Genomic DNA, 22815 nt, shown 5'->3' with positions numbered 1-22815 from the left:
TCTTCAAAGTAAATTTTTCAATTAATTTACATCTGGAGAATGAATATTTCCCTAAAAAGGAGAAGTGGTTTGGATGGTTCAACTGCTTAACGAGAGCTGCTTCTTGCAATGCTTTTCAAAGAATTGAAACAAAAACCATCTTCTGCACCAAACTTCAAACTGATGAGCCCGGAAGTGAGCAAGAACTCTAGATAATACAAGTTAATAGGGATAATGTGATTAGCATACTCCTGAGGCTGGACACATGGCCCACCTTTCTAATAACAGTCCCATGTAGGTAACAATTTTTTAAAATGTATTTTGAGCCAGATGTGATAGCTATAATCCCAGTTACTCTGGAGGCTGAGGCAGGAGGACTGCAAGTTCCAGGACAGTCTGGGCAATTTAGCAAGACCATATCTTAAAAAAAGGCCTGAGGATGTAGCTCATTGGTAGAATGTCCCTGAGTTCTATCCCCAGTATCACATTAAAACAAAACATTCTGTGTATTTTCATGGGTCACTTAAAGAAAAACAAAACAGGATATGCAGTTAGACCTCTACTTCACAACAACAGCTGGTAGTTATCCTCCTGGACCACTGATTTCTGGGATCCATCAGTGTCTGTCGGGGACCACGGTCTTACCTTTCAGAGAATACCTTCCTCCCCGAACCCTACCACAAGCAGCTGGCAGTGATATAGAAGTATTCAGCTGGGAGGAAATACTCAGCCATGGGGCTGAGACCATGTGCTCAACTGGTGCTAAAAAAAAATCCCACACCTCATTGAGACAAAATGTGTCCTACTTCCAAATATGTCTCCCACTTCCAAAACTGACTTTTCACCAAGTTCTTTTCCATTTTAGACCACCCAAGATGTTTATTTTAACCAGATGGATACACTGGGATTTAGCCAGATTCTCCACTTCCTAAGATAAGGAAAGCTTTGGGTGAAAACAGAAAGGGAACAATTCTGAGTCCCATAAATACCTTTTAGGCAAGGGCTTCCATGCTGGCTGCCAGCTAGACTTTGTCTACTCCTAGAAAGCTAAGCAGAGAAACAGCTCAGGTTTCAGATGTCTATTTAACCTCTAACTTGCTGTGTGACCTTGTACTGCACTGCAGGATCTAAGTAAGGATCCTTCATACTATAAATTTGTAACTTCCCATGTAAATAAATTTTTTTTTGTAGTTGTGGATGAACAGAATGCTTTTATTTGATTTGATTATTTTTATGTGGTGCTGAGGATCAAACCCAGTACCTCAGGTATGCCAGGCAAATGCTCTGCCACTGAACTACAGCCCAAGCCCATAAATAAAAATTTAATTTAAAAATCAATCTCAGGGGCTGGGGATGTGGCTCAAGCGGTAGCACGCTCGCCTGGCATGCATGCGGCCCGGGTTCGATCCTCAGCACCACATACAAACAAAGATGTTGTGTCTGCCGAAAACTAAAAAATAAATATTAAAAAATTTCTCTCTCTCTCTCTCTCTCTCTTTAAAAAAAAATAAAATAAAATAAAACATAATGGCTAAAACAATGACAATGCTTAAAAAAAAAAATAAATCTCAGTGGGGCTGGGGTTATGGCTCAGCGGTAGAGCGCTCTCCTCAAACGTTCGAGACCCTGGGTTGAATCCTCAGCACCACACAAAAATAAACAACTGAAATAAAGGTGTCGTGTCCAACTACAACTAAAAAATAAATATTAATAAATAAATAAAAAGCAATCTCAGAGGTTAAAGTCAGACTTAACAATATAGCATAAAAAAGACAGAATAAATATCACACAAAAAGAACGTGTTTTGTTTTTCCTGTATAAGTTCTCTATTTTCAAGATAATGTGATCTTACATGTAGAAAACTCTAAAGATTCCACCTAACAACTGTTGGAACTAATAAATAAATTCAGCAAAGTTGCAGGATAGAGTGAACACACGAAAATTGGTTGTGTTTCCCTGGGTATGGTGGTGCACACCTGTAATCCCAGCAATTTGGGAGGCTAAAGTAGGAGGATTACAAATCCAAAATCAGCTTCAGCAATTTAGTGATGCCCTAAGCAATTTAGCAAGTCCCTGTCTCAAAATAAAAAATAAAAAGGACTGGGAATGTGACTTAGTGGTAAAGCACTCCTGGGTTCAATCTCCAAAACCTCACCCCAAAAATGTTGTTTCTAGACATTAACAATGAATAATCTGGACTGGGGTTGTGGCTCAGTGGTAACGCGCTTGCCTAGCATGCATGAGGCACTGGGTTCGAGTCTCAGCACCACATACAAATAAATAAAATAAAGGCCCATCAACAACTAAAAAATATTTTAAAAAAACAATGAATAATCTGAAAAGCAAATTAAGAAAACAATTTCATTTACAATAGCATAGAAAATAATAAAACATTTAGAAATTAATCAAGTTGCCAACTGGAAACTAAAATAAAAATCATTGAAAGAAATTAAAGATGACCAAATAAATGGAAAGATATCCTGAGTTCATGGATTAAAATATTTCCAATACTGAGAGACGGAGACAGACAGACCATAATTACCTGAGGTAAAATCTGATTGTCAAAGGTGCCAAAAATATACATTGGAGAAAAGATAGCCTCTTCAACAAATGGTGCTGGGGAAACTGGAAATCCATATGCAACAAAATGAAATTAAACTCCTGTCTCTCACCATGCACAAAATTCAACTTAAAGTAGATCAAGGACTTAGGAATTAAACCAGAGACACTGCGCCTATTAAAAGAAAAAGTAGGCCCAAATCTTCATCATGTTGGATTAGGCACCAACTTCCTTAATAAGACTCCTATAGTGCAAGAATTAAAAACAAGAATCCATAAATTGGATGAATTCAAACTAAAAAGCTTCTTGTCAGCAAAAAAAAACAGGTGAATAGAGAGCCTGCAGAATGGGAGCAAATTTTTACCACACACATATCAGATAGAACACTAATCTCTACGATATATAAAGAACTCAAATATATATATATTTGTAACGGGGATTAAACTCAGGGGTATTCAGCCACTGAGCCACATCCCCAGCACTTTTTTGTATTCCTTTTAGAGATAGGGTCTCACTGAGTTGCTTAGTTCCTCGCCACTGCTAAGGCTGGCTTTGAACTCATTATTCTCTTGTCTCAGCCTCTTTTTTTTTTTAATATTTATTTTTGAGTTATCGGTGGCGGACACAACATCTTTGTTGGTATGTGGAGCTGAGAATCGAACCCGGGCCGCACGCACGCCAGGCGAGCGCGCTACCGCTTGAGCCACATCCCCGGCCCCTCTTGTCTCAGCCTCTTGAGCTGCTGGGATTATAGGCGTACACCACTGAACCCACTCAAGAATTCAAAAATGTTAACAGCAAAAAAACAAATAACCTAATCAATAAATGGGCCAAGGAACTGAAAAGACACTTCTTAGCAGATGATATACAGTCAATCAACAAATATATGAAAAAATACTCATCATCTCTAGCAATTACAGAAATGCAAATCAAAACTAAGATTTCATCTCACTCCAGTCAGAATAGCAGCTATGAAGAATACAAACAACAATAAGTGTTGGTGAGGATGTGGGGAAAAAGGCACACTCATACATTGCTGGGGGAACTGCAAATTGGTGCAGCCAATATACAAAGCAGTATGGAGAATCCTTGGAAAACTGGGAATGGAACCACCATTTGACCCAGCAATCCCATTCCTCAGTCTATACCCAAAGGACTTAAAAACAGCATAATATAGGGACACAGCCACATCAATGTTTATAACCACACAATTCACAATAGCTAAATTGTGGAACCAAACTAGATGTTCTTTAGTAGATGAATGGGTAAAAAAAAATGTGGCATATATACACAATGGAATATTACTCAGCATTAAAGGAGAATAAAATCATGGCATTTGCAGGTAAATGGATGGAGTTGGAGAATATAATGCTAAGTGAAATTAGCCAATCCCCCCAAACCAAATGTTGAATGTTTTCTCTGATATAAAGAGACCGATTTGGGGCTGGGGATGTGGCTCAAGCGGTAGCGCGCGTGCGGCCCAGGTTCGATCCTCAGCACCACATACAAACAAAGATGTGTTCGCCGAAAACTAAAAAATAAATATTAAATAAATAAATAAATAAATAAAGAGACTGATTCATAGTTGGGTTGGGAGGGGGAGCATGGGAGGATTAGATGAACTCTAGATAGGGCAAAGGGGTGAGAGGGGGAAAGGAGTGGGTACCAGGGAAGGAAAGACTGGGGAATAAGATGAATATCATTACCCTAAGTAGGTATGAAGACACGAATGGTGTGACTCTACTTTGTGTACAACCAGAGATATGAAAAAGTATGCTCTATATGTGTAATGTGAATTGTAATGCATTCTGCTGTCATATATAACAAATTAAAAATTTAAAAATCTTGTCAAATTCATAGAAAGCAGAATGATGACAGTTAAGGGCTGGAGAAAGGAAAGTCATTGTTTAATGAATATGAAGTGTTGGTTTCACAAGATGAGAAAGTTCTGAAATGAATGGTGGTGATGGCTGCACAACAAAGAAATGTACTTCTATTTTTTATTTTTATTTATTTATTTATTGGCATTGAGAATTGAACCCAGGGGTGCTTTACCATTGAGATCTATCCTCAGCCCTTTAAACTGTCTTTGAAATTTTATTTTGAGATAGGATCTTCCTAAATCGCTTACGGCCTCACTAAGTTTCTGAGACTGTAATCCTCAAACTTGTAATTCTCCTGCCTCAGCCTCCTGAGTGGCTGAGACTATAGGTGTGCTCCACCATGACTCTTTTTTTTTTTTTTCCCAGTACTGGAGTCAACTCAGGGGCACTCTTTTTGTTTTTATTTTTAAACAGAGTTTCACTATGTTGCTGAAGCAGGTCTTGAATTTGAGATACTCCTGCCTCAGCTGCCCCAGTACCTGGGAACATGGGTGTGGTGTACCACAACACCCAACTGAAATAAATGTACTTAATGTCATTGAAATGTACATTTAAAAATTGTTAAAATTATATATATATATATATATATATATATATATATTGTTATGTATATTTCATACAATTTAAATTTTTTTAGTTTATAAGTTTTTTTTTTCCTTCAGTACGGGGGAATCAAACCCTCAGGCATGCTGAATAAGCCACTAAGCTACATCTTCCTCAGCTCCAAAGAACTATTTATTTTTTCAAGTACTGAGGATTGAACCCAGGGTATTGCAAATGCTAGGCAAGTGCTCTACCACTGAGCTATACTACCAGTCCTTTTTATTCTATTTTGTGATAGGGCATCATGAAGTTGCCCAGGCTGTTTTCAAACTTGTGGTCCTCCTGCCTCAGCCTCCTGAGTAGCTGGCATTACAGCCATCTCACCTGGCTTTTTTTGCAGATCTGGGGATTGAAGATAGGAGCTTGGTATGCTAGGCAAATGCTGAACCACTTAAGTATTTGTGCCTGGTCCTCCACCCTTTTTTTAAACAGAGTCTCATAAGTTGCTGAGGCTGACCTGGAACTCTTGGTCCTCTTGTCTCAGCCTCCCAAGTAGCTGGAATTACAGGTATGGGCTACCACATGCAGCAAAAAAAATCCTTTTTAGTACAATTTTGTCCATCTTCAGGGTCCTAGAAACTCTCACCTAATGATTTTAATTGCCTCTTAAAGGAGTCTCCCACTCTGATCCAGTCTCTCAAATAGCAGCCAGATGATCTTTTTCTTTTTTTGCTGTACTGGGGAACGAACCCTGGGCTTTACACACGCTAGGAAAGCACTCTTACACTGAGCTACATCCTCAGATCCACAGTGATCTTTCTACATTGCAAACCTGATCACTTCCCCTGTTCAAATCCTTTCTGTGGCTTCCTCAACCCTTGGGATAAAACCAAATTCTTCTACATGAGTCTTCCTGCTCTTTTTCCTACTTGTGGTTTCATTCCTTACCATTAGCCTACATGGTTTCATCTCCCTGAATGTACTCCTCCCTCTTCCTTCACAGCTGTCTTCCCTAATCTCCCACAGATCGGATTCCACATTACATATCTTCACTTTTAGACTAAGCAGGGTGAAAACTTACCTTCTGGTCATGGGCTAGGTTTTCTTTCAACTTTCTATGATAGAATAATCAGTTTGTTGCCAGAACTACATGCCACCAGGAAGTCTGTAAAAGAGGTTTATACCAATGATACTCTTCCAAACTAGAGCAAGTTGGTTAGGCTATACTTTGCATATGAGAGGGGAATTGATTCAGCAAAGGAAGGGCTGGAAAGAACAAGATTCATGTGAAAACTAGTACTAAGTTTGTACATTCATATCAAGGTAAGGCCCTTCCATTCATTCTAGACAGTAAAGTCTGTTAGTGTGTATCACCTTTGGGGTCCAGCCTCACTCAATCTTTTTTTTTTTTTTTTAATATTTATTTTTTAGTTTTTGGCGGACACAACATTTTTGTTTGTATGTGGTGCTGAGGATCGAACCCGGGCTGCACGCATGCCAGGCAAGCGCGCTACCGCTTGAGCCACATCTCCAGCCCCCCTCACTCAATCTTGGGAGTAGGACTGGAATGGAAAATATCAAATAAGGTATTGGGAAAAGCTCTGTAGGAGATTCTGTTGTTCACCTAAAGTGAAGACCTAACTACAGATGAATGTTGACAGGTATGCAAAAGCTTTTTTTTTTTTTTTTTTTTGGTACTGGGAATTGAACCTAGGGGTGCTTAAACACTGCCACATCCCCAATCCTTTTTTGTATTTTATTTAGAGACAGGGTCTCCCTGAGTTGTTAGGGCCTCTCCAAATTGCTGAGGCTGGCTTTGAACTTGTGATCCTCCTACCTCAGCCTCCTGAGCCACTGGTATTACAGGTGTCTGCCACTGTACTGGGCAGCAAAGGCAAAGGCTTTTCTGACCTTATTCATTTTAAGTCTTTTTTTTTTTTTTAGTACCAGGAATTGAACTAGGGGGCACTCAACCACTGAGCCCCATCTCCAGCCCTATTTTGTGTTTTATTTAGAGACAGGGTCTCACTGAGTTGCTTAGTGCCTCGCCTTTGCTGAGACTGGCTTTGAACTCATGATCCTCCTGTCTCGGTCTCCTGAGCCATTGGGATTACAGGAGTGGGCCACCTTAACTCTTCAAGAGTTGAGGAGGGTTGTGGCTGTACCTCGGTAGTAGAGCGCTTGCCTAGCAAGTGTGAGGCCTTGAGTTCAATCCTCAGTACCACATAAAAATAAATTAATTAAAGGCATTGTGTCCAACTACACCTAAAAAAACTTAAAAAAAAAATAGAGCTATTGTGTCCACCTATCAAAAAAAAAAAAAGAGTTATAAGGAGCTGGACACCTCGCCTGTAATCCCAGCGACTCAGGAGGCTGAGGCAGGAAGATTGCAAATTCAAATCCAGCCTCAGCAATGTAGCAAGGCCCTAAGCAATTTAGCGAGACCTTGTCTCTAATAAAATATAGAAAAGGGATCTGGAGTTGTAGCTCAGTGGTAGAGGGCTTGCCTAGCACTTGTGAGGCACTGGTTCAATTCTCAGCACAGTATGTAAACAAAAATAAAGGTCCATCGACAACTAAAAAAAAATTTAAAAATTTTTTAAAAAATATAAAAAAGGGCTGGAGTTAAGCGCCCTGGGTTCAATCCCTGATACAAAAAAAAAAAAAAAAAAAAAGAGTTAAGAGGGCAGATTTTAATCAGATCCAACGACTGAGAGAGATTCCAGGCAAGTTACTTGGCCTCTATAAACCCACTGCACAGAAGTGATGTGTCTTGATCTCTCAATTCACTTCATCGCACACTGTGCGTGGCACCACCTGCAGGGCTTGTTAAAACACGGATACTTTCGATAAGGGACCCATTCCCAGAATTTCTGATTGAGTAGGTCTAGGGTGAGCAGATGCAGCTGCTGCTGGTCAGAAATACACTTTGTGAAGTAGCACGTAGAGAGGGCACAATAGATGAACAGTCAGATATCCTGATACCTAATAAAGTGTCTTCTCCGTCCTATATCCCCGAAGAGATCTCAGCTTGTTCCAATTTGCCTTAGAAATTATTTCCTCTCTTGGGGTCTGAGGGTTCACATTTGCCAACAGAAGGTGCCGGGCAAGTTACGACGCTAAGCTGTCACAACTAAGAGTTAACATCTTGAACAAGGTCCTGCAGAACTTGCAGGTTCAGGGAAGAATGATCCCGAGGGCAGCGTGGGACTCCCAGGGGGGTAAGATCTCGGTTCTGCAGGCGGGAGGGTGGCAAGGCCGCCTCAAGAAAGACAGGGCCGCTCCAGCCGGTGGCTCAAGGGACTAGCTGTAACTGACTGGGCGACGCTCATGTCCAACCTATGCTCTCTCCTCTGTTGCGGTTCCTCAATCTCCACAGCGCCTCCGCGCGCTCGTGACGCCTCCCCGCAAGTGTTGTCCCTTCCCTCTCACCCTACCGCGCGTCGGACAGAAGCTTACCGTCACTTCCGCCTCGCGCAGTGCGCCTGCGCCCAGGCGATGGCCGTTCTTTCGCTCGGACAACTGCGTGCTTCCCGATTGGCTGCGTGGGCACGTCGACGGTAGCGCATGAAGCGCGGCGCTGCCCCTCCCTCCGCGGCGCCTGCTCGGTGGAGCGAGCAAAGCCCGGCAGCTTGCCTAAGTGAGAGGACTCGCAGCGCGCTATAGGACCGGACCGCTGAACCTGCGGCTGCCGCCGCCGCACCGCGCGCTGTGACTCGCGACATCAGACTCCGACTACCTTTGGCTCGGCCCGCGCGCCCCAGGCCCGGCCCGGGCGGCGCGACTGGAGGATGAGCGGCGGGCGGCGGAAGGAGGAGCCGCCTCAGCCGCAGCTGGCCAACGGGGCCCTCAAAGTCTCAGTCTGGAGCAAAGTGCTGCGGAGTGACGCGGCCTGGGAGGACAAGGTGCGGGGGGGCCTGGCGAAGGCGCAGGTTCGAGGAGTCGGCTGGGGCTGAGGGGACGGCCTGGTGGGCCTGGGCCTGTCCCCGCCCGGGCGCGATAAAGTGGGATGGTGGGGCCGGCGCCCCAAGGCTGCCGGGGCGAACTTGGCGGGCACGGGCTTGACAGCAGGGCTCGCTTCTGGATGAAGCCGCCTGGTCACGTGGGAGTTGTGAAATGGGGGCAGAAGAATTGTCATCTGCCGGCAGCCGGCAGAGCAAGTGCCCGCTTGGCGTGAGTGAGCTTCGATTAAGCCTCCGCCTTTTACTCCCAGTTCAATCTTGAGAAAGTTAGCACAGACAGTAACGGTACCAGACTAGTCCTCAATACTACCTGTGCCAGGTACCCTCCATGCATAATCCCCCAGTACTCAATCAGTCACTGAAGTGGGTCGTGCCATGATGCATCAAAGTTTAGAATGTACTGAGGCGCGCTCAATGGTGAGCTGCTATGGCTTAGTTGTTGAGTGAGAAATACTGAATATGAAGTATGAGTCTGCGATCACTTTTTGGGGTTAGTGTGTAAGAGGAAAGTAGAAGTAGAGCGCTTGCCTAGCAAGCCTGAGCACTGGGTTCGGTCACCAAGACATAGATAGATAGATAGATAGATAGATAGATAGATAGTAAGTATTGTGTCCACTTACAATTAAATATATATATATTGGGGGCTGGGATTGTGGCTCAGCAGTAGAGCTCTCGCCTAGCATGGGTGGGACCCGGGTTTGATCCTCAGCACCACAAAGAAATAAAGGCATTGGGTCGTGTCCATCTACACCTAGAAAACAAATGTTTTAAAAAATTATTTTTTTAAAAAAAGGAATTAATACCAGATATATGTAATAAATGGTTGGGGCTTCAGGATGTTCTTACTGGTCACATACAGAGAAGCTGAATGGATGTTTCCTAACTCTGCTCCATGATATATCTGGAGGGGCTATCACAACAACTTGATTGCAGGTAGTCTGAAAAAAATGTTGTATTTGCAGTCTTTTCATTGTTTTTTTCTGGACTGTTGAAGTTGCATTTTCCTTCCTTGAGTTCCGGTAAGGGGGGATGGTAGGGACTTCCCAAAGGTGCCCTTGTCCTGCCCCCAGCCCTGCCCAGCTCTTGCAAAATCTGCTGTCTCTTGATGATCTGCTGTGTCATTTCTGTCTTTCTTAGTATAAGGACTGGTTTTTGAAATCTAGGGCAATTCAGAAACCTGAGTCTTCTGTTTCCTTCTGTGGAATTTAGCCATACTGTCACCTGCCTCCAACAATTTTATTTCTGATCTTCTGTGACTTACTCAAAAATCCCATGTATAAAAGGGTGGTACTTACTAGGTTAATAGCTCTTCTACCCAAGGACTATGTAGGTCTTCCCTGGTCAGCTAAGAGTTACATGTGGCCAGTAGCACAATTATTATTAAAGTCATGTCGTTACAAGTTATTTTATTTATACAGCTTTTTTTTTAAAAAAAAAAAAAGGATAAAAAAAAGCAAATGACCTTTAGAATTTTAATGTAGAGCACAGGCTCTGGAAGTAATCACTTAAGATGACTATATTGTTTCCTGCCACATTTTAGTGTACATAAGAGGTGATGCAGGAATTACATACCATTCCCTGAAAGATGTGTTTAGCAGAAAGTTTTTTCTTTTTTGTTTCCCCACTTATAGCTATGGCACCACTTCAGATAATGGATGCATTATTTGTTTTTTCTACAGGATGAATTTTTAGATGTGATCTACTGGTTCCGACAGATCATCGCTGTGGTGCTGGGTGTCATTTGGGGAGTTTTACCATTGAGAGGTTTCTTAGGAATCGCAGGGTAAGTCTTACATTTTTTTAAAATATTTAATTTTTAGTTGTATTTGGACACAATACCTTTAAAAAATTTATTTTTATGTGGTGGTGAGGATTGAACCAGAGCCTTGCATGTGCTAGGTCAGCGCTCTACCTCTGAGCCACAACCCCAGCCCAAGTCTTGCATTTTTATGGTTTGTTTCCCCCCACCACCACCACCCTCTTTCATACTGGGGATTAAACCCAGGAGCACTTTACCACTGAACTAACTGCATCCCTAGCAGCAGCAGCAGACCCCCTCCCCACACTTTTTTATTTTTTTTTAAGTCAGGGTCTTCCTGAGTTCCAAGGTTAGCCTTACACTTGCAGTCCTCTTGCCCCAACCTCCTCTGAGTAGCCAGGATTACAATTGTATGCCATCCAGCTTGATTACATTTCCTTATTTATTTATTTATTGGTATTGGAGATTGAACTTAGGGGATGTCTCTTACCTTTGAGCTACATCCCCAGTCCTTTTTATTTTTTATTTTGAACTTGTGATCCTTCTGCATCAACCTCTTGCATAACTGGTTGTACAGGTGTGCACCACTGCACTCTGCACCTTACAGGTTTTGTGCTCCTCTGGCCAGTGGCAGCACACTTGACACACTTGCTAAGTTGTCACAGCTGGCCTGGCACTTGAAGTCCTCCTGCATCAGCCTCCTGAGGGCCTGGGATTAAAGGTATATGCTACTGTGCCTGGCTATATTTCTATTTAAATAGAGGTTTTGTTTCCTTTTATAGAAAGGGCCATTGCTACTTGGGAGTGTGTGTGTGTGTGTGTGTGTGTGTGTGTGTGTGTGTGTGTGTTACTTCAGATCAAACCCAGGACCTTGCTCTTGTGAGGCAAGCATCTACCACTGGAGCTATATCCCCAACCTTTTATATTTTTTTTATTTTGAGACAGGGTTTAGATAAGTTGTCCAGGCTGGCCTTGAACTTTGATCCTTCTGCATCAACCTCTTGCATAACTGGTTGTACAGGTGTGCACCATTGCACCCTGCACCTTACAGGTTTTGTGCTCCTCTGGCCAGTGGTAGCACACTTGACACCGGCCCCTTGTCATGGCTCGGTTTGTTAACAAGCTAATAAAAGTAAGTCTATGTGCTCAGGTTGAATTAAAAAGATGTGTGGTAGTTGTCTTAAGATATGAATCATAAGGGGTTTAGGGATGTAGCACAGAGATAGAACACTTTCCAGCATAAGCAAGGCCCTAAATTTGATCCCAGGCACAGAAAGAAAGAAAGAAAGAGAGAAAGAGAGAGAGAGAGAGAAAGAAAGAGAGAGAGAAAAGAAAGAGAGAGAGACAGAGAGAGAGAGAGAGAGAGAGAGAGAGAGAAACACCAGTATGAATCCTGGGCAATCTATTGTTGAAATGGAGGATCTTACCTTTTTTTTTTTTCATACAGGTAATATAAGTGTCCTGTTCCCATGGAAAACCACATTGGTTGTTTCAGGGTAGTCCTATTTCTTATAATTCCTTTTCTTTGGGGTATAAGGGATGAAATACATTTCAAACATTGAAATAGAAATATAGGGCTGGGGATGTGGCTCAAGCTGTAGCGCACTCGCCTGGCATGCGTGCAGCCCAGGTTCGATCCTCAGCACCACATACAAACAAAGATGTTGTGTCTGCGAAAACTGAAAAATAAATATTGAAATTCTCTCTCTCTCTAAAAAAAAAAAAAAAAAAAAAACTTGCAGCTGAGTGGCACCTCATCCCCCAACCCAAAGGTTCAGCTGCAAGTTTCTTTCTTTCTTTTTTTTTTTTTTTTTTATTTATTTATTTTTTTTTTTTAGTTTTCAGCGGACACAACATCTTTGTTTGTATATGGTGCTGAGGATCGAACCCGGGCCGCACACATGCCAGGCGAGCACGCTGCCGCTTGAGCCACATCCCCAGCCCTGCAAGTTTCTTAAAAAAAAAAAATAGAAATATAGCCAGGCACAGTGTCATATGCCTTTAATCCCATTTCTGTTTTCTCAGAAAATAACCCCAAAGAACCAGGCGTGTTGGTGCATGCTGTAATCTCAGCAGCTTGGGAGGTTGAGGCTGGAGGATCACAAGTTCAAAGCCAGCCTCAGCAACTTAGCAAGGCCCTGAGCAACTCTGTGAGACCCTGTCTCTAAATAAAATACAAAAAAGGACTGAGGATATGGCTCAGTGGTTAAGTGCCCTGGGTTCAGTTCCTGGTACTGAAAAAGATAATCCAAAAGAAATGTACAATAGCCCCCCTTATCCAGATGGGATATATTTCAAGACCTTCAGTAGGTGCCTGAAACTATGAAAAGCACTAAATGCTATGTATATTGTTTTTTCCTAAACTTATATATTTATGATGATGTTTATAAATTAGGCAGAATGAGAGATTAACAACTAAAAATAAAACAACAAATTATAACAATATGTTGTAATAAAAGTTATGTGAATGTGGTCTCTTCCTCTCTCTTTCAAAATATCTTATTGTAATGTATTCATTATCTTCCAGTGATAATGTTAGATTATGCTTAAAGAAAGCACTTTATGGCTTCTCTTTGGCATGTTCAAATTGCCAGCATCACTGTTTCTTCACTTTGGGGGCCATTAGTAAGTAAAATTATGGTTACTTGAATACGAGCACTGACATACTGCCACAGTCAATCTGATAATCAAGGTGCCTACTGAGTGAGTGCCTGAGTGTGGTAGGTAGCATATACTGTGTGGATGTGGTAGACAAAGGGATGTTTCATGTCCTAGACAGGATGGATTAGGACAACATGAGATTCCATCACACTATCTAGAGCAGCATGTAGTTTAAGGCTTACAAATTGTTCTAAGTTTTAGGTCTGCCACTTTCATAATACATAATTTAGAGCTTACCTTTCTAAATCTGTTTCCTCTTCAGTAAAAGGAAGGCAATAAGAGAGATAAATAATAAATAAATGAGATTATGCAAGTTAATTGCTAAATGTCATGTTTGGGTACATCACAGGCACTCCATGACTATTTCAGTGCCACTGGTACATGACTAACTTCAAGAAGAGTGGTAAAACATGACCTGAATCGGCCATAGTGGTGCACGCCTGAAATCCCAGCAGGTCAGAAGGCTGAAGCAGGAGGGTCATGAGTTCAAAGCAAGCCTTAGCAGATCAGCAAGGCCCTAAACTACCTGGGGAGACCCTGTCTCAAAATAAGGGCTAAGTTGCTGAGGCTGGTCTTGAACTTGTGATCCTCCTTCCTCTGCCTCCTTAGTAGCTGGAGTTATAGGAATTCCATTGACTCTTTTTTTTTTTTTTTTTTTTTTTTTTTGGTACTGGGGATTGAACTCAGGGGCACTCAACCACTGAACCACATCCTCAGCCCTATTTTGTATTATTTTTAGAGGTAGGTTCTCACTGAGTTGCCTAGCATCTCGCCTTTGCTGAGGCTGGCTTTAAACTCACAATCCTCCTGCCTCCGCCCCCCTCTCCCCCCTCCCCAGCTTCTGGGATTACAGGTGTGCGCCACACTGTGCCCAGCCAAGGGTAGACTTTTAATCTTACTTTTAAAATTTGTTTTCACACTGTTGGGAATCCAATTTAGGGCTTCACACAAGCTAGGCAAGCGCTCTACCATGGAGCTACACCCCCAGCCCTAGGATAGAATTTTTTAAAAAAATGTGAAAGTTTGTCTTCACAGTTGTTGTGCAACTCTCCTTCATTTATAAAACAAATTATACTCATCCTTAAAGCTTAGTATGGGTCCTTTTAGTCCTTTTTCTTTTGGTACTGGGGATTGAACTCAGGAGCTCTATATCCCGACCCTTTTTAATTAATTAATTAATTAATTAATTAATTTGTAGTGCTGGGTATTGAATCAGGGCCTTGTGCATGCAAGGCAAGCACTTTACCCACTGAGCTATATCCCTAATCCTTTTTATTTTGTGGCAGAGTCTCATTAAGTTACCCAGACAGGCATTAAACTTTTGACCTTTCTTACTCTTCTCCCTTGACCACCAAATATTGGATTTAAGTGTCTTTATTTCTGTGACTTCAATTTCTACTTAGTATGTAATCCCAGGAGGGCAGGGCCTGTCAGCCTTTTTCTCTCTCTCGCTATCCTTGCTCCTTGGTTCCACAGTTCTTCTCCAGACCAGCTTTTGTCTGAACCTGAACTTCTATCTGTAGTCTCCAACTAGAACCACTTAGTCAGTCTGTCCAAAATGAAGCTATCAAAGGAAGGTAAACAGATTTGCCTGGGTCTCAAGATTTCTGGCAGGTGATAAGTATGTGTCCACAACATGGCCAAGGCAACAACTATATTTTGAAGTCCAAGAAAAACCTCTGTTCCTCCTGACTCCCTGGTGATGTTATTGAAACCATTGTACTCCTCAGGCCTTTAGGCTTAAAGCCTTTGGCCCTTTTTACCTCCTCATTCAGCTAACTGCATAGACCCTGTCCTCAAACTGTATTTGCCCTCCTGTCCTGAAATCTGAGTACATACCTACACCAGTCTTTCCCACACCTGTTCCTTTCACTCAGGTAAAAGCCCATATTCTCACTATTCAAATGAGACTCTTGAATCTGCACACCCTACCTACCCATCGTTGCTCAGCCTCAGGGTCTCCTCACCCTTCATTAGCCAGTTTACACTTGTCAGGCACCATTGTACTGCCTTACACCAGTGCACACTTCATCCCTTAGGAGGAACCAGTTCTCTCTGCTTGCTTTTTTTTTTTTTTTTGTACCCGGGATTGAACTCAGGGCCTCTTGACCACTGGGCCACATCCCCAGCCCTATTTTGTATTTTACTTAGAGACAGGGCTTCACTGAGCTGCTGAGGCTGGCTTTGAACTTGCAGTTCTTTCTCAGCCTCTTGAGCTATTGGGATTACAGGCATATGTGCACCACAGAACCTGGCTTCTGCTTTTTTCTTTTGGCTCTGGGGATGGAACCTGGGGCCTTGCACATGCTAAATACTTGTTTTACCACTGAGCTACACCCCAGCCATTGCATTTTTCATCTCTGTCTTCAGAAGGGATGTGACTTGAGGCACATGATCCCCCATTAAATTCGATTAAATAACTTAAAGATCACAAGAAAGGTAGAAAAACTTTGTGGTAACAAGAGGTGAAGCCAGGCACGATGGAACCGCCTACCATCCCAGGCCAGCCTGGGCATCTTAGACTCTGTCTCATATAAAAGATAAAAAGGGTTGAGAATGTAGCTCAGTGGTAGAGTACTGCTGGGTTCAATCCCCGGTACTGGGTTGGGGGAAGAAATCAAGAGATAAGAACGGTCATATTTTTTCTGCTCACTTCATTCTAATTCCTGTATTGGTGAAATATGTTTTGGGGGTCAGAGACTTTCTTGGGGTTGTTAACAAACCACTGGTTTCGGCTCCACTCTAGTTGCTGTTCTTAGGCCCCTAATAGAACAAGAGCTGCTGTAATCACCTGTGAATCAAAACCAGCAGCAGATGGTAGACATCCCAAATATCTGCCCTAGGGAACAGTGCAGGGGACATGTGCTGCTCCTTGTGCAGTGAGGACATGAAGCAGCAGCTTACCATTTATCCCATAGCCACTCCTCATCTGGAGTCATGTGAAGGCCCACATCTGGTATAAGTCATTATGTTTTGCTTTGGGAGGAGGAGGAGGCTTGGAAAACTTCTGTATACTTTGAATTTTCGTTGTTTTGCAGTGTCAGGGATCAAACGCAGGGCTTCATGCCTACTAGATAAGCACTCTACCACTTAGCTACATTCCCAACCCCTACTTTAAATTTTTTTAATTTTTGTGTTTTCTGGGCAACTAAAAATAGTCTTTTTTTACATCTCTAGCCCAGTCAGATGGGCAGCTCCACTGAGGGTCTAGGAATTTTAAAGTAGTATTTTGCTTGTCACTGCCACATACTTTTCAGCATCCCCATTTTACAGATATTAAGAGCCTTACACAGCTCTCATAACAATGAAGGAAAACGTGTTGAACTGGTTTTCCTGAGCCCAAAACTTGTTTCTCTCCAGGTCATCCCTGCCTGGTGGTAAGAGAGACAAACACGAGCTGTGGAACACAGTGAGTGCTCTAGCAGCTGAACATTGCTGGTGGGAGCTTTGAGTCCTCTAAGCTTAAGCTTGTGTTTGGTGCCTGTCTTCCCTCATTCCAGATTCTGCCTGATCAATGCAGGAGTCCTGTACCTCTACTTCAGCAACTATCTACAGATCGATGAAGAAGAATATGGTGGCACCTGGGAGCTAACAAAAGAAGGATTTATGACATCTTTTGCCTTGTTCATGGTATGTAGCTGGAAGTTTTAGAGCAGGTTCTATTCATTTCCTGAGATACCATTCTTTTTTTTAAAGAGAGAGTGAGAGAGGAGAGAGAGAGAATTTTTAATATTTATTTTTTAGTTCTCGGCGGACACAACATCTTTGTTGGTATGTGGTGCTGAGGATCGAACCCGGGCCGCACGCATGCCAGACGAGCGCGCTACCGCTTGAGCCACATCCCCAGCCTCGTGAGATACCATTCTTATAGAGCCAACCAGTTAAGTTGTACTACGGTTGGGGGGCCATCTTTTTTTTTTCCCTGAAGTACTAGGGCACTCTACCACTGGCTACATCCCCAGTTCCCCAGCCTTTTTTTTTTTTTTTAAAGAGAGAGGGAGAGAACTTTTTTAATATTTATTTTTCAGTTTTCAGTGGACACAACATCTTTTTTTATTTTATGTGGTGCTGAGGATCGAACCCAGCACCCTGCGCATGCCAGGCGAGCACGTTACCGCTTGAGCCACATCCCCAGCCCCCCTAGCCTTTTTTATTTTTCTTTTGAGACAGGACATCACTATATTGCCAAAATTAGCCTTGAACTTATAATCCTGTCTCAGCCTCCCAAGAACAGGCATTATAGGTGTATGCCACTGTGCGCAACTGAGGTGCCATTTTTCAAGATTCCTGAAGTTGGAGGACATGTTTGAGCCAGATTGTCCCTGTGATGTGATGTGGATGTTGTACAGTCTCCTGGAAAGTGTAAATCTAGGACCCATTGTCTGCTTCTGCATCTGATTCTCAACCTTGGCTACATATGAGAAACTGGGAAACATTTAAAAATATATATGACATTATTATTTAGAACATTCATAACAGCTAAAACATGCAGAATATTAATTCGACCATGAAATGGAAATAAGTCCTGATGTGTACTACACATCATGGATGAGTCTTAAAAACAGGGGCTGGGGATGTGGCTCAAGCGGTAGCGCGCTCACCTGGCATGCGTGCGGCCCGGGTTCGATCCTCAGCACCACATACCAACAAAAGATGTTGTGTCTGCCGAGAACTAAAAAATAAATATTAAAAATTCTCTCTCTCTCTCTCTCTCTCTCTCTCTCTCTCTCTCTCTCTCCTCTCTCACTCTCTCAAAAAAAAATAAAATAAAATAAAACACCATAAACTATAGTGTTTAAAAAAAAAAAAAAAAAGCTAAGTGGAAGAATCCGGACAGAAGACCATATTTATTGTATGATACCATTTATGTGACTTGTCCAAAATAGGCAAATCCATAGAGACAGAAAATAGATTAGTGGTTGCCAGAGGCTGAGGTGATCGAGAAATAGGAAGTAATAACTAATCATGGGAACAGGCTCTTTTTGGAGAGTTATTTTGGGATCAGTTAGTAAGGATGTCTGCACAACTTCATGAATATACTAAAAACCTCTGAACTGTATGCTTTTTAAAAAAAAAAAAAGAGTAAACTTCCTGGAATGTGAATTATATATTCAAAGGTTTTTTTTTTTTTTTTTTTAAATACACCTACCCTTGTGTCCAGACCTTGATCCAAACCAATAAAATCTCTTGGGGGTTGGGGATGTTATGTGGCTTAAGTGGTAGCGCGCTCGCCTAGCATGCGTGAGGCACTGGATTCGATTCTCAGTACCACATAAAAACAAAATAAAGATACTGTGTCCACCTGGAACTAAAAAATAAACATAAAAAAAAAATCTCTTGGGAGGTGGCATCAGGAAATCCTGTTTTTCTTAAAGGTTCCGAGAGATTGAAAGGGTAGCTAGGTTTAAGAACCTCTGCTTTGGGCTGTGGTGGGGGCTCAGTGGCAGAGCACTTGCCTAGCATGTGGCACTGGGTTCGATCCTCAGCACCACATAAAAATAAATAAAGGTATCATGTCCATCTACAAAAGGTAAAATAAAATATAATAATCTCTGTTTTGATGGAAAGCTAAAAGAATGAAGGCTATTTTTACACTTGTTAGTAAATTGAGCACCTGCTAGCAGTCCAGCTCTACTTGTATCAATTCCACCTGTATACCCCACAGTACTCTCTGGGGCTCAGGGCGCTGTTTGGTGAGGGGAGGGGGGTATTCAGAGGGTCCCTTTTGGAGCATAAGGGAGCGGTCCTGTGATCTGAGACAGCCGATTTTGATGAAATAACTTAGGTCTCCTGCAGGTTATGCATTGGGTAGCCCCTGGGGAGTGCCCTGTGCACATTCTTATCTGACATTGTTATTTTGTGGATTTATAGGCCTCTGTAGATCCAGGTGCCACATCAACATTGTTTGTCTTCCCTGTAGGTCATTTGGATCATCTTTTACACTGCCATTCACTATGACTGAAGGTATACAGTTCCCACCTGCTCCCTGTCCAGTCCAAAGGACCCTCTTAATTACAGCAGAAACATCATCATTGGGACACCCCAGCCACATGGAACCTGGAAGACCCGTGTTTCCTGGACCGAGAAGCAGTGTGTTGGGCGTCAGTGTTTTCTGCAAGGGTCATGACCTGAAACTTTTTAAAGAATCATCTGCCTTTGGGGGAAGCATTTCTGAATTTGTCCATCACCAACTTTCTTCTTGGATACCATCATGTAACAGCTGTTTGCTGAGTGGAGCTGTCATTTAATTTGATGCACCTCTGGATTGGGATGAAACATTAAATTGTCTTCCTCGGTTCTCCATCAGGTGTACAGTTTTTAACTATCAGTGGCATTTCAAGTCTTCTGAAAACAGTATGGCAGTATGTATGCGGTCGTTAGCATAGTACAAGCAGCATCTGATAACAGTTTGCATTGTAGAATGTTTTCAGATACTTGAATAAATAAATCTTTAACTGAGAACCTGTTGATGATACCTGGTAAAGCCTTTCCTACCCACCTGTAGCCTCGGAACCAAGTAGAAGTACCAGAGGTGCCACCTCCGCCTGTCCCCCCTTCCCCGGTCTGCTCCCTCAGCAACTTCAGCCAAGTGTCTTTCTCTTTAGGGAACAGGCATGGCCTTGGTCTTGGGGTTGTGGAAAGAGTGATTACCACTTCTGATGCCCCTGCCCAGCACTGAGAAAGGGCCTGGCCCACAGTGTGTTATGCCCCAAAATGTCATTTTGTATTTGATTACAAGATGGCAAGATCGGGGTGGTTGGGAGAGCTTGGCTAGGTTTGAATGATAAGCTACAAAACTAAAGAGAGCTGAGGCTGTGCAAAGAAGCGCTGGCAGGGGTGAGGGGGCAAGGGGGTGCTTCATGACCTGGATTATCAGCAGTCCTTCTCTTTGCTCTGGGAGTCAAATGGAGGCTGGACGACCCAGGACCTGCTGCTGTGGTAAGCCGTCAGCCCCTCTGCTCTCCTTTCCCTCATGAGCCAAAGTCCCTCCCCAAGGTGTGGCAGTATTCTGATCAAGACTTGTATGGTTTTTTATTTTTATTTATTTATTTATTTGTTTGTTTTTATATGATGTTGAGGATCGAACACAACCTTGAGCGCCTTACTGCTGAGCCACAACCCCAGACCTTTTATTTGTTCTTGTACAGTTTCTTTAAATGATTTGCTTCTCCTTGGTGCTAGTAGTGGTTTCTACCTTGTAGGTGAGGCTGGTTATCAGGGAGGTAGAGTGACTTGGTAGGCAGTAGATTGGGTGGTACTGGAAATCCTAAATTTGGGAACTGACTGGGTGTTTGCTTTGTGTGTGTGCAGTACTGGGGACTGAACCCAGGACCTTGCATATGGTTAAGCACCACGTGTGCTCTGCTGCTGAGCTACATCCATGGCCCTTTTTGAAATGTTTTATTTTGGGACAGTGTCTCAGTTGCTCAGGCTGGCCTTGAGCTCTAGATCCTCCTGCTTCAGGGCCCCAAGTAGCTGGGATTACAGGCATGTGCCACTGCACCTGGCTAAGTTTACTTTCTTTGGAGCTCTGGCTCTGTTCTCAACTGCCCTCCACTTGAACTAGAGGTCATAGATAGAGTCATTGCCTGAGAGGAAGTAAATGACTTCTTGGAGCCATGTGAGGGAGGAGCAAAGGCTCAAGGTGGAGCTGGATGCTTTGCCCCCCCGAGGTGCCCATGATGAGCTGAGTTGGGGTTCTAAGTGCCACAGACTTGGTGTCCTTTTCGACCTTTGCTTTTAATCTTGCCGTTGTCCAAAGAGGTGTCCTCAGTCAGGCTGATGTAGGAGCTGAGGGATTCCCGGAGCCCTTCACTAAGAAGAGATGCTTCCCCTGTGGCAGGTGCTTCCGAAAACAAGAGGGAGCTGTGGATGGGGAAAGCCAGGTGAGGGAGCTGCCTCCTCCCTGCACTCACTACATGGTCCACTGCTCTCAGAATAGCTCCATGTCACTCTCTTACTGACAAACTCAAGCAGGTGCTCCCTATCAAACCCCATCTGAACCTCTGCAGTCAGAACTCTGCTCCCGCACCCCCTCCTACTTTCCTTCCACCCTAAATGCCTTGAGGTCCATGCTGGCTTTCTCCTTCCTAACAATCTTCACCCCAACACACCTGCCAAGCCTGGAGGTAGAGCTCTCTGACTCCCAGGTGTCCCTGAGCATGACAGACCCATTCTGGGTTATGGGTTCATAAGAGTGAGTCCTTCTAATGCTTCTCTGTTCTGCTTTCATGTTTCCAGTGGTCTCCTCACCTCTCCAGCTCTTTCCAATTGATTGATGTCCCCTGCACAGTCACTGGTAGGGGGATATCCTTGCCAGGAATTGGGCCAGGCCTCTGTAGTGCACAGGGCTCCTTGAGGAGGCAGCAGATGTCCTCTGCTAGCTCTGAGGAAGAGACCCACACCCTTGACATTGCTGACACCAGCCCTACTTACCCCACGACCACCTGCCCTAACTTGGGAGGGGATATGGTTACCAAAGAGCAGTAGGACCTGAGCCCCAAGCTGTTGGTCTCATGGAGACTTGAGGTGCAGTTACAAGTTATTGTGGGCTGTTTGGGGAGACTTAACTTAATCCACTGAAATTTTGGGTAAATTAATAGACTTCTCTGGGCCCTAACTTCTAGTTAGGATCATGTTTTAGGAAGAACAAGCCAAGGGGTGCTCATTTCTATTTACAGCATTGACAGTATCTATTGTGTGGGACTATCCTGCTTAGAAAGCTGCTGGTCGGTGTTACTAAGAGTCATCTTCCCTTCTGCCCTGACACTGACCTGGTTTCTTATTTTCCAGTGCTTTTTGTAAGACAGGCACCAGAAAATGCTGAGAGTCAGAACTGCATTGCACACAAGAACAGCTCAGCCTACTTCCTTTGAGGGGAGCCCTGTCTGCTGTGGGGGGCTTTGGCTGAGGTACCAGCCAAGCTCATATTTGACCTGTAGCTTCTCTATCAGCTTGGGATAAAGACAGTATCTCTGCAGCTACTGGCAGGAAGATGGGGAGGCTCCTCTTTTGTCTGGATATTCTCTAGCTGTGAAGTGTCCACAGGCAAACACTCTACCCCGTAGACCCTTATCCAGTCTATTAGGAAAGAAAACAGAAAGGCCATACCAGAGTAATGGTCCACTAGGGCCTGCAGTGAGGGGAAGGTGAGGCGTGGTGAGATGTATAGCCAGCCGTTGTCAAGGCGCTGGATTCTATAGTGTCTGATCCGGTCCCAAGATGCAGGGCGACTGAGTCGGACAGACAGGGAATAATAGCCTGCAGAGAAAGGGGTTCAGGGGTTTTACTGAGGCCCTGCTGGGACCCTGCCTAGCTTGGAAGAAGAAAGAAGCTATGGCCACAGGGCCCAGGCTTTAGGGAATTGTGTAGGGCAGAGACAGGACACAGACTTGCTTTCTTGGTCATAAGTGACGTGTATAATAGATGGGGTCTTGTGAGGAAGAGTTGCATCATGCACAGAGCCCC

At 43.4% G+C, this 22815-nt stretch overlaps 3 protein-coding genes across 4 annotated transcripts in view; 1 reads left to right on the top strand and 2 right to left on the bottom strand.

Annotated features, from left to right (window-relative positions):
- Window positions 1–22815, bottom strand: part of MTCL2 (microtubule crosslinking factor 2) — a 351820-nt gene that overhangs the window by 155770 nt on the left and 173235 nt on the right. The window lies entirely within an intron of this gene.
- RAB5IF (RAB5 interacting factor) lies at window positions 8528–19813 on the top strand. Of its 2 annotated transcripts, none has more exons than XM_081292529.1 (4): window positions 8528–8870; window positions 10607–10710; window positions 16708–16756; window positions 16848–16972. In XM_081292529.1, the coding sequence occupies exons 1-4, from the start codon at window positions 8757–8759 to the stop codon at window positions 16908–16910; spliced, it is 330 nt and encodes a 109-aa protein (XP_081148655.1). In that variant the 5' UTR covers window positions 8528–8756; the 3' UTR covers window positions 16911–16972. The 2 variants fall into 2 exon arrangements, with proteins under 2 accessions (XP_081148655.1, XP_081148654.1); XM_081292528.1 differs by lacking the exon at window positions 16708–16756 and adding an exon at window positions 19268–19813 and having other exon boundaries at window positions 8536–8870; window positions 16848–16977.
- The window catches only part of SLA2 (Src like adaptor 2), a 16874-nt gene continuing 14496 nt past the window's right edge, over window positions 20438–22815 (bottom strand). The window contains exons 6-8 of the mRNA XM_081292518.1: window positions 22459–22608; window positions 21601–21733; window positions 20438–21213 (exon numbers count right to left, since the gene is read on the bottom strand). Of these exons, the coding sequence (XP_081148644.1) occupies window positions 21048–21213; window positions 21601–21733; window positions 22459–22608 (449 nt within the window). The 3' untranslated portion in view covers window positions 20438–21047. The remainder of the gene's footprint in view (window positions 21214–21600; window positions 21734–22458; window positions 22609–22815) is intronic.

This window comes from Spermophilus citellus (genome assembly GCF_964194105.1).
Source record: "Spermophilus citellus genome assembly, chromosome: 4".
Lineage (NCBI taxonomy): Eukaryota > Metazoa > Chordata > Mammalia > Rodentia > Sciuridae > Spermophilus > Spermophilus citellus.
The sequence above is the reverse complement of the archived record's forward strand: the minus strand, read 5'-3'. Positions and strand labels throughout refer to the sequence as shown.

Bases quoted from the DNA above. Each gene is read 5' to 3' on its own strand.
- RAB5IF (XM_081292528.1), top strand. From the start codon at position 8,757: ATGAGCGGCGGGCGGCGGAAGGAGGAGCCGCCTCAGCCGCAGCTGGCC. The intron at 10,711-16,847 runs GTAAGTCTTACA...CCCTCATTCCAG, and splicing joins GGTTTCTTAGGAATCGCAGG to ATTCTGCCTGATCAATGCAG. The intron at 16,978-19,267 runs GTATGTAGCTGG...TCTTCCCTGTAG, and splicing joins CATCTTTTGCCTTGTTCATG to GTCATTTGGATCATCTTTTA.